The sequence below is a fragment of the Accipiter gentilis genome, chromosome 10, assembly GCF_929443795.1.
Source record: "Accipiter gentilis chromosome 10, bAccGen1.1, whole genome shotgun sequence".
Taxonomy (NCBI): domain Eukaryota; kingdom Metazoa; phylum Chordata; class Aves; order Accipitriformes; family Accipitridae; genus Astur; species Astur gentilis.
This window is the reverse complement of record NC_064889.1, coordinates 5,115,946-5,127,968: the sequence shown is the minus strand read 5'-3', so window position 1 is coordinate 5,127,968 and position 12,023 is coordinate 5,115,946. Positions and strand designations below refer to the sequence as shown.

At 38.5% G+C, this 12,023-nt stretch overlaps 1 protein-coding gene across 3 annotated transcripts in view; it reads right to left on the bottom strand.

Moving 5' to 3' along the window:
- ETFA (electron transfer flavoprotein subunit alpha) overlaps positions 1-12,023 on the bottom strand; it is a 44,346-nt gene that overhangs the window by 10,858 nt on the left and 21,465 nt on the right. For all 3 annotated transcript variants that reach the window (XM_049811478.1, XM_049811477.1, XM_049811479.1), the window contains exons 5-9: positions 10,600-10,699; positions 9,289-9,399; positions 7,993-8,094; positions 7,115-7,183; positions 5,990-6,072 (exon numbers count right to left, since the gene is read on the bottom strand). In XM_049811478.1, coding sequence (XP_049667435.1) covers positions 5,990-6,072; positions 7,115-7,183; positions 7,993-8,094; positions 9,289-9,399; positions 10,600-10,699 — 465 coding nt within the window. The remainder of the gene's footprint in view (positions 1-5,989; positions 6,073-7,114; positions 7,184-7,992; positions 8,095-9,288; positions 9,400-10,599; positions 10,700-12,023) is intronic.

Below are 12,023 nucleotides of genomic sequence, written 5' to 3'. Positions count from 1 at the left end.
TCTTCAGCATCTCAATTGAAGCTGCACCTCTTTAATGTGCCTCTTTTTTCCTCATTATTACTGTCGATTCTTGACAGTTGTACATCTCTCTCCCTTTTGAAGTTCCTGCAATCCATTATACCCAGAGAGACCCTCCGGTATGAAACTGAAACTTAAGCACTGAAGCTAAGCTGGTCAGCAAGTTTACTCCTGGTGATCATACCAGAACTACACTGAATTCCCATCTGCCTTCCCCAGCTGAGGTTTCTCAGCACATACAATGTCCAAATGCATCTGCCTTCTGTGCAATCATATCACGTTTCTAGCACAATCACCTAATCTCACGTCAATTATTACTCCATCATGTACTTCCTAACTTCTGTGTTCCTGAGTTTTCCATCTCGGTTTCTTGTCACCTGTTAGTATTTTATGCCCAACATTGAAAGTAACAAGAGAGCAGCAACTGAACACCTAAAAAAAGGAGTTCTGCCTGGCTGCACTTTCCCTGCTGGATGGACCCTCTCTACTGTACCCTTCCTCAAGAAGAAACCTTGCAATAAGGTCTGAGATGGTGAAGGTGAGGCTTTCTAACCCTGGTCTACTGACAGCTAACCCTCAGATGGACACCTTGAGTCCTACAGTTGTAAAATACTGGTCTGGCCACATCTTCCCTATTGCCAGCTAGGAAAACCTATTAAGAAAGCTAATGCAGTTATAGAACTGGACCCTGAAAGAACACAGACTTCAACCGAGGAAAAATAAAATTAAATTAAAAAGAGTGAAGTGAACACAAACTCTGAAGAGACTAAACTAGAAAGATGCCTTTCAGGCAGCAGCAGGTCCTCCACTAGGTCAGAGGATAAAATAAAACAGCCCAAAATGACACACACTTTCGGGGGGGGAGGAGGGGGGGACCAACCAAAAAAACCAACCAACAACAAAAAAAAAAACCACAAAAAAAACCCAAAACAAAACAACTCACAGTGCCACTGAGGTTTTGTTTGTTTTCTGGGGGGAAGAAATTGAGAGCAAGATAATCCCAGTACAACCCCACCTTCCTTAAAAGCTAAAGGGAGAATATAATTAGGAGACAAGGGAAAACTTGGGAGACCATGGGAACAATTTGGGTGTCCAAACATAGGTGCCTAGTAGCATTGTAGACAGTGTAAGATTTCCCATCTGAATCATAGATGCTGCTCCAGAAGGAAGTCTCCAGGTCCCACACAGTAACTACCAGCCCTGTGAATGTACTTTTTATATCCCAGATGACTAAAATGACATTAGACACCTCTTTGTAGGCATTCAATCATCCCCTATATGCCCCTTCCTCACGAATCTATACTGCAAAGTTCACAGTTCAGAAACTAACAAGCTACTTAAGACTTATAGGAGTTGCTTTTCTTTTCTCACAAGTCAGATTTTTTTTGTTTAAATATTAGACAAATTATGCAAATTCATGAGAAAGATTAACATACTTCTTTGTATGTTAGAAATGTTGCTAATTATACCTAGGGTAAGGAAAGCTAATAAATGAAGCATTCATGTTCCATGTACAAAAGTTTTAAATAACTGAAAAACATTATTTACCTTCTTTCTTCTCATCCCCCTTTTGCTCTTTTTTCTTTCTTTTTTTTTGGGTAAACAAAATAGAAAGAATTGGGAAGATTTTTACCGTGAAAACTAATGCCCCTGACTATTTGAAACTTCTTATCTAAAAATAACTGTTACTCTGGGGTGGTGGTGGGAGGCTTGATCAGTGCAGGGAATTTCGTATTTTCTAACTGGATATACTTAACTAATGCTTAACAGTAGACACTCATAGGAAGAATATTTTTATCCAAAACCAACTAATTTGAACATTCTTATATAGGCTTTTTTCTTAAAACAGAAACTATATACAGTGCCTAATCTGAGAACTGAATTTCATTTTTCTGCAGAACACCTGCATATAAGAAATAGGGGAAAACCAGCTTCTAATTTAAAAAAAATACACTCCTAAAATGGTTGTCACTGATTAAAGACATTGAAGATACTAAATTACTTTTTTAATTAGGAAGGTAACATTTTATATTTAATATATCCACTTATGCCTGAAAATTTCCTTCCTTCCATCTCATCAAGTAATATAAATCAGCCTTCTCTTTTATAAGACACAATGTCCAAACAGGAGCTGCAATCACCTGAAATCAACAGGTAAAAAAAGCTACTAACAGAAACAAAAATAATACACCAAACATTTTAACAACTGGAATAAAATTAGACAAAAGAAAAATTACCAGAGATCCAGTCAAAAAAACAACAAAATGCATAAATTCCAACATGAACAAAAGCACAAAGTTTAGAGATCCAAGGCTATTTTGGAAGTGTAGATGTACTGTTTAGAACTAATTCTCAAACAGAAAGAAGGTGAAATTTGTACTCCTTAATTAAGTGCATTCTTTCATGACTTAAGCAAAACGAACTACAATTGTTTCTTGACTGGCAGTTGGTTCATGTATTAATACACCAGCATCTCAGGAAAGCTGCTGTGGCTGTGAGGTTCTCATGCCTTCTGATGCACTGTCTGGGCTGCACTCTTAAAAACTGAAGCCAGTCACGGAATTACTGAAGGACCTATGACCAAAATTACCCTTCCTTCACCAAATCCACAATCAAAGGCACAAGGGAAGAAAGAAGCAGATCTTTTAGATTATCACCTTCTTACCCAGCGATAAGCACAGAAACACTCCCCAGCAGTCATACACAAAAAGCAGCAGCAGAAGCACCTCCTCTTTTCCTGAGCTTGTAACTAACTCATCTCCCTCTCTAGTCCCCAAAATGACCTAATTCCAGAGTCCTTTAAAAACAATGCATTCCAATCCTCCGCTGAGACTGGGCAAGAGACTATTAATAGAAGAGTAAGAGTATATGCTAAGATACTTGCCCATCAGAAACTAACGGCTGCACAGGAGAGAGCAAGTATGTCTCCAACTCCAACAGTTTCTTGCATTCACAATTCTTCCCCTGCTTAAAACCCACATGCCCAGGAAGGCAGGCACCACATCAACTGGAGTTCAAAACTAAACAAAACTCAGGTCTCAGCTAATGTAACTAACCAATGTACAAAGCTGCTTTGCAATTTTCCAGATAAAATGTCACTAGTTCAGAGAGAGCTCATGATATCAAGCATACCTCATAGGAAGAGAAAGCAGTCATCTTCTAGAGCATTGTTAAAATAGCCAGTATAATCTTGATCTGATCAAGAAAGTTCAGTTCTACTCCTTTAAGTGAACTTTATCTTCCATTGCACAGAATAATTTTCTGGCTAAAGTACCAAGAAGACAGCAAAGTAGAACTAGGAATGTCAAGTTAAGAATTTGCAGCTTTAAACTGCCTCAGATTCAGGATACCTATCCAGCACATTGAAAAATTAATTCCTCTAGTCAGCAATTCTGAGGGCTTAGTATCAATTCAACTTGCAGTTTCACTAGAATCAATATAAAATATTTTCTATACTTCTAAGCCACTGTATGCTGTCCTTGCATATATTTTAAGGTCCAGAAGAAATATTTGAACAATTTGAAACAAGGGGCATATTATTTTCAGTACTCTGCATAACTCACTACTTAATAAGTATTTGTTAAGAAGGGAGATGAGAGAGAAATCCACTAACACCATGCAATTGTGCCAGTTAGGATTGTTTATTGACACCATAGTTGAACTTTCATTAGTCAGTCCTGGCTGACTAACGGCTATTTAACAATCCTCTAGAAGATGACAATGGTGACATTGATGTGATCATATGATGTGGCTGTATGTTCTTATAACTTTCACATGTTGCTACGAGCCATCTGTGGCAAGTTATAGCACTGTAACTTCATCAAAAACTACCCTTTTTTGTTTCAACATAATTGTTTATATGCCCTTGACTCTGGAAAGAATGTTCATTGTTGAGCCTCAAGACACACAAACCAGAGCTGAGCTGTCTTCAAATTAGCATTCTCCCCATCATCAATGGATATCTGGGTAGTGAAGAACTAAGAATGGTCAGTCTCATCTCACACCCTTTTGATGTATGCAGTTAAATGACATTCAGCTTACTCCCTGGTTTTCAAAGGTTTGGGTACACAACAACCAACTAAAGATTGCCTCCTTATGACAACAAGCTCTGCCTTCTTTGGAACCTGCAATTTCCATGTATGTTGCAGCTGCACTTTCTGAATTAGTATTGATTAGCTTGCTGCAATACGGTGGACCTTATATCTACTGTGTGATCAAAAGAAAGTGCATTATATTTAAATACAAATGTTCCCTTAGCAAACAGGAAGTATTATGCTGGGGGCTATAACTGTCCTGCACTACGGCCAAAAAAATAACAATTGCAGACTATGCACAAAAGAAAGACATCAGCAGAAAGAAGAGTTAGGTTGCATTTATAATCTGTAAAGCCTCACAATTTCCTTGCATAGCAGAGATTACCATCACTGCTATCAAGATTTTGGAAGGACGCAATATGCAACCAGATGGACCTTAAGTCTTACCAATAGGTCTGTTTCTCATAAGCTGTTTTCTGTATCAGTTGATTATCATATAGATTTACAGGTTAAACATTAGTGTGCCTAGAAATAGCTCCACTTAGCCCTACAGGGCTATCATCAGGCAGCATTTGATGAGGCTTTAAAAAAAAAAGCAGTAAATATCCTTATCCACATTTCAAGACAGAAGAGCTCGGAAGCACAAAGTACCTTGGTTCAAGAAAACCCACGAGGCAGAACTGACAACAGACTCCAGGAATCACAAGCCCTCTGTCTTTGATACCTTTAAGCACTGCTCTATCCTGCTCTATACTGCAAAAATAATGGCCATGGTTTGAGGTTCACGAATTTGCAACTCTTAATGGTACAAAGGCAAAATATTTCAGATCCTATCAAAGCTTTGGACATGTACAGCTTTTTAGTATTATTTAAATTACTGCGATTTGGTAAAGGCAGGAGTTGAAATATGACAAGTTTCTCTACTAAGTTCCAGGTCACTCTCCCCTCTGGTCTCGTTAAACCGTTAACAAGTATAAAGTTGCTCTTTGGTGCTTTCTGTTGCCATACACACTCAAAGAACTGCTTACTGAAAGGCTAAATGTTTACTTGTTTATATAGCTCAAAGTGTACATCTGACAGACTGCTATACTTGGCCATGTTCTTAGTCACAATTCCCTACTCACGTTGACAATCATCATGTGCTAGCGCACATTCTAGCCCACGCTGAGACAACCTACATTTGTACCTTCTTATTTACAAATGCTCCAGTGCACTTTATCTGTCTACCACTTTCCCCAAATTTCCCCAGGTCATAAGGAACAACAAAAGTAGCCTCAGACTTCTACATGACAGAAAGGGCCCCCCCCCCCCCCAATCCAAAATGACACAGGGGTGGAAATCAGTCCCCTGTGATACCAGGATGCATAGCAGAAAAGATATGCAGCAGGTTATTTCCCAACATTAAGCCACTCATTACAGTACGCCCTTCTTGGTATTTCAATCTACAGCAGCCAACCTGTAGATTATTTATCACTGAAGTTTCTTGCACTTTCATCTCTTACAAAAAATTTTGCTTAGAACATAATGCAACAATCCAATTGTGGTTACCAAAAAACACACTTCCCAGAGATCAAGCCACATATCAATATAATTTCAAGTTTATGTTGGCAATGACATCTTTTAGCATATCAATGATGGCTGTTAGAAAACTAAAAAAGGCTCAGCACAGGCAACCACGAAAAAAATTCAGCATGCAAAACCTCTGACAAAACTATGTGCGGAACAATTCCAATAGACCCAAAGTCGGAATTTACATCACAGCTTGCTGCTGTAGTTTTGCAAACACATGGTCAAGTGACAATATCACAATGGGCACACTAAGCTTTTCCTGTTAGGCTCAGTATTAAGACTTAGCTCATTTCTAAGCACTTGCTTTGAAGGAAAATGCATGCTAGAAAACATCACAGCTCTTTTATGAAAGGTATTTCCATACTTACTGGTGCTACTATTTTGCCCGTCTGTCCAACTTGCATGTCATTAGGAACAAAGCCAGCATCAACAGCTGCACGGGAAGCTCCAACTAGTTGAAAGAAAATATTTCCAGTGTTTTCTTTTAAAATATTAGTGAGCCAAATTTCTATCACCATAAAAGCACATGTATTTCAGAAGAGTCCCACACTCTAAGGGCACATATTTAGAAACTTCCCTCTTAAAAGCTGTTATAGTAATCCCTCTCTATACCACTGGCTGAAACTTCCAAATACCAAGTGCTAATGCACTTCATAAGCAACAGGAAATCCTTACTCCCAGTACCAAAGGGCCATATATTTGAAAGCAAGGATTTCGGTCTGGCATATTTCCATTATTTTCTCTTGTCGCTTTGTCAAAAGAGGATTTTCCCATAAGTGCCTTCCCATAATGCTCCTCCCAAGTTTAAAGAGAACACATGTGCCATCTTATATTGCTGTGGAGCTAAAAAGTCAGGCATACGGAAGAAAAATATCAAAGTAAACTTGACAATGCCACATGGACATTTAGTTAGTGAAGCCACCAATTTAAAAACAAAGCCTTTCATGTAGAACTATAAATGTATTATTACATGTGAAATCTAAAACTAATGTAGTTAAAATATTAATGCAAACAGTTCGTCCTCCTCTCCCAACCTTTTCTTAAAATATTTTGCTGAAACACTGTACACAGTCAGTTTTCTCCTTTTAATACAAAGCATAGTAAAAAGACAGAGCCACTCAAACTACAAGAAGTGTGAAAGGGATTCTATAAAGGAGTAGTATATAAGGATGAATGAAGAAAATATCAGCACTTCAAAGTGAGCTAAGACCATTTCTTAATTTATACAACTTCACTTTTTGTTTGTGAGCTTGTGATCTGGATATTTGAGGAGGACAGGGAATATTACAGTTTAGTATTTTGCTTCAGACACAGGCATTCAAATACACAGTTGACCACAAGGACAAGACAAAACTGTATCTACGACTAAACTAACAGGATTTTAAGAATTTGAGAGAGAGATGAAAATTTAAAACAATGTTCATCTTAAGTCTTTTATGTAATCTTTTAAAATATAATAACCAGAGTTAAAAAAAGGAAGAAAACAAGTTTACCTGCAGCATGCAATTGATCCGCAAGATCATATAACAACTTAAAATTTTCACCGCTCTTCAAGCCTCTCCCTTAAAAGTTAAGAACAAAAAAAGATAAAGAAGAACATAATATGCTTTAAGATATTTTTCTTTATTGCCTACATAAACATTCTGTATGAGTATTTGAGTTTGCAAAGCCACAAATATGTGCTTGCATAGGGTACTTTTTGGATATATTACTAAATAGTATTTAATATTTGAAGATTTAGCTTTTGTCTTGGTGATTAATATTATTATTTCATATGTATAAACCAACACCACTCTGTCTAGTTTACTTCCTGCACACAGCATCATCAAGATCATTCTCTGAAATCAGGGAAACAGGAGTTTTACTAATTTGTGCTCCCTCTGCTGGCTTCAGGTACAAAACTCTGTCGTGGGATAACTACAGAATAATTTTTTAGCTGTAGGCATACAGTAAGAATCACAGTCCATCACTTTATACCTGAAGAGCAGAATACAAACATAATGATTTTTAGAACCATTAAAGCCATTACATAATAATGTTTGGCCTGCCTGTAACGATTAGCAATAATTTTAAACGTGACAGATTTGGACCTAAAACCACATCATATCGCTAAAATTTTAAAGGGGCTCACCAAATACAACAATGTTCTTAAAAAGCCTACTAGCATATGTTAAAACGTGTTTTGCCTCTTCACAAAAAATACATGTTGGGTGCATTCCCACTGGCCCGCTACGGTGTATTTCAGAACTACATCATAATTATTATTTTTTTTTCAGTGTATCACATTATAATGTTCTGCTACAGGTATTATTTAATCAGGATGTGCCATTACTTAATTGCACATAACACAGTTTTAATATTATCGACTTACCACCTGATACAACCACTTTTGCACTCGTAAGCTCTGGTCGATCACTTTTTGTCAACTTCTGCTCAATCCATTCAGAGATACCAACAGGTGGCGGAGGGGTTACTGCATTCATCAGATGAAGAAAAACATTCACAAGAAAAAGGACAAAGTGTGTATTTTCAACTGTTTAAATTTGAGCTTAAACTTAATGCAAAAGTTAATTGTATAACCAATTCTACCATGAGCTTTTTAACTACTATCAGTAATTGCTCTTTCATTAGTTGTGTTTAAGTAACCTATAGTACAAGCTGCACTAAAATGAAGGTCTATTGTATAAAGTAATACATCGATATCAACACAGCATAGTAAGTGTGGTTCTTAAGACAGGCAAACAAGCCAGTTAAGTAGTGCAATGACAGTGCAATATGCTAATCTTAAGTATCAAGTAGCATTTGTTTCCTAACATCCCCAGACATTAGGAAATACAGGATAGTTCAGGGGCAGGTACTAAGCCACCCAGAAAAAGTATGAGAACTGGGACACACACGCAGCACGTTACTAATGATTGCCTCTGCTGGATTTACAGCACAGTCATGAAAAGGCCCACAGCAAAAACACACCAAGGTGATGAAACGCTGGAACACGTTGCCCAGAGTGGTTGGGAAGTCTCCATCTGTGGAGATACTCAAAGCCTGACTGGACACAAACCTGGGCAACCTGCTCCAGTGGGCTGGACTACATCATCTCAAGAGGTCCCTTCCAACCTCAACTATTTTGTGATTCTGTGACTGGATTTCTCTATTATCAAAGCTACGCTGGCTTCATTAAAATACTAGTTTAACTGATTTAGTTAAAACTGATCTAAAACTACAAGTGGGTATTCTCGAATCAATCTAAACTGCTACTAATTTAGTTAGACATTATAATGACCTATTTCAATTTAAATACAATTGATGAAACCAAAACTGTGGACAGCCAGCCACTTTTATTTTTGCTCAATCTTGCTTTGAAAACCCATCTGGCTATTTGAACAGCTGTAACTTAAAATACAGAAAAGTTTCAAGACTGTGGTGGCAGAGGTTTAAGCAGTAAGTGAAACAGGCACAGATTTCAGCACAGGTAATCTCCATTTCTGGTCAAAGAAAAATTAGCAAGTGAGCATATAATCCATATCTTCCCTTACCAGACATCACTAAAAATTACAAGCATCAAGCTCAGATCATGAAAACCAGTTTGATTTGACAAACACTTCTGCAAAACATTACCGTGCAGCGAGCAAAACTAACTATTACATGAAATACCAGAACAAATACTCACACTTTTCTAAACTGGCACTACCACCACTTGTTGGTGCAGCCTCAAAAGAAGTTCCTCGTACAGTAAATACTTTAATCGCTTCATCACATTGCACAGTGCAAAGAATGTTTCCTAAAAAAAAAAGGGTCATATTACATTTTTAAAGAAGGTAATATCAAACATACTATGCTTCTTAAAAAAACAAATAAAATTAATATTAGAAACACATTAGCAGTCCTACCAGAATAGACAACTTTTAGAAAGTTACTTCCCAAAAACTGCAGTTTTAGATGACTAAAGCTTGAAACCTAGGTACTCAATAAATGTAGATTATACAAATATTTTAATTTACTTTTTAGCTCCAGGTTTCTGAAGTATAACAAATCCTCTATTTTTAAAGGATACAGAGCATTCAAATAATTTCTTATGAATAAGCTCTTAAATTTCAGAAGGAGGAAAAGAAAACCCAACTTTGAAAGTTTAATTCTTAAAGAGTGTCTATAATTCAAAGTAGATCTTTTATCCGGTTGCATGAATTCATCAGAAGACAATGAGGCCTGCCCCAAGTATCTGTAGGATTGCGTTTCTCTCAGTAATATATTATATAAGGTATTTACTTGACACTGGAGGCTGCAGGGAACACTAAAAGAGAAAAATGCTGTAATACCAGCTATTCATAAACAAAGTCATCTTGAAACTGTGAATTACTGGGAAGCAACTTAAAAGTGCAACACAAAACCACATTCTGGTAATGTAACACCATGTTGGTACACATGGTACAATCTTGTACAGTAAAATTAAGAAACACAAACTAATGAGCTCATATCTAAATTAAAATGCAGTGTCAGACAAGCATTAGAGAAACAAGACTGAAAAAAGAATTGCAAATTAAGATAATTAAATATTTATAATTAGTTCAATGTCTTCATAATTAGGAAAAATAACCCTGTGGTATCTTAAATCAGAACTAATGCTAGTCATATTAAATAAAGCTGGACAATTAACTTAATGTCTTACGTTTTACTAAATCTGATCAGAAGAACATTAACAAAGAAATGCAGTACATATAAAGGAGATTACCAAATTCTATTTGTTAAAGTGATAGACCTGGTTTCTAACTGCTAGTACCAAAATTGTTGGGATTACTTGCTTTCTCATACATGGAGCATCATGTCCATCCCCAGGTTTCATTTTTATGAACCACAGCAATTCAGATTGTAAAGTGAAAATGCCTATCATATTCCAAGGTTCTAACAACAGGATTATGTAAAAAAGTTATCAGTATTGGGTTCTTTATTGCACAAATACCACATACCTTTTGTGATTACCCACCTGCATAGATAGTTCTCACAAAAGTGTCTGGTGACTGAATTTCAATAATGTCAGAAACAGGGGCAACATCAAGTTTGCCAGCCACTCTGGGAATAAGATTCTAGCAGTTAAAGATGAAAAGTTAGCACAGTAAATGCTAAGTAAAATGCACACTGTCAGTAAAAGAATGCCTGCTGTCCTGATTTTTAACTTCATATAATGCTGTGCGTAGGTAAAAAGGCACATACAATTGTAAGGTTTTTGTAGGGCTACTCATGTAGCTTTAGCAGCCAAATAAAATCCCATTACTGTAATAACATTAGACATTTTATGAGACTTAGCCTAAGGGAAACCCTGAATTCAATTTCTGTGAGAGACTGAAAGAGTTAATGTCTCAAACATAGTGGTGGGGTAAGTTCTGCTTAAAGACAAACCCTGCAGAGCAAGGAACCAAGGTGAAAAGCCCATCAGCTCAGACGTGAGCAACAGGAGGGGGAGGGCATGCTGGAGGGCGAGTAGCTCCCTATTCAGATAAGCTGTTAGGATACAAAGATCAAACAATGGCCACATCTGCAGGGAAGGAGAAAGTTACTCCACAAACAACCCCCAAGCCCAAAGGCTCACAAACTGCTCATAAGCCTGACACTTCAGGTGCCCGCCCGAGGGAGGGGCAAGATAAAAGGACACAAACTGAAGGCCCAGGTGCACAAGCCCACCCAGACTGGACCCCTTGGCTGACTGGACCAGCACTGGACCCAGGACCAGTGAAATCTTTCTCTCTTCCTTTTTTTTTCCCCCTCTCGGTCTTCTTCTCTCTTTCCTTTTCCACAATCCCTACACCTCATCCGTTTCAAGATATAAACCGTTGACCAAGTCTGAGACTAAGAGTGGATCCAGCCACCCCTAGACCCTTCTCTGAGGGGGAGTCTAGAAAGCAAGGGGGTCTGCTCTGAACCTCATGACTCAATGGGACGGATCTCCTTGCTCCCTGAATTGATGTATATGGTTATCCTGGGTTACAGTTTACAGAAGTAGTCTTATGCCAGTTCCTGTTGTGAGAAACCTGCCACCTACTACCACGCCCCGCCACCTACTACCACGCCCCGCCACCTACTACCACGCCCCGCCACCTACTACCACGCCCCGCCACCTACTACCACGCCCCGCCACCTACTACCACGCCCCGCCACCTACTACCACGCCCCGCCACCTACTACCACGCCCCGCCACCTACTACCACGCCCCGCCACCTACTACCACGCCCCGCCACCTACTACCACGCCCCGCCACCTACTACCACGCCCCGCCACCTACTACCACGCCCCGCCACCTACTACCACGCCCCGCCACCTACTACCACGCCCCGCCAGTTCAGTTTGCATCTGTCATGAATAAAATCTTTAACTGATCGTTTGGCATCATTTCACCTCAATTTAGCCCGAGGG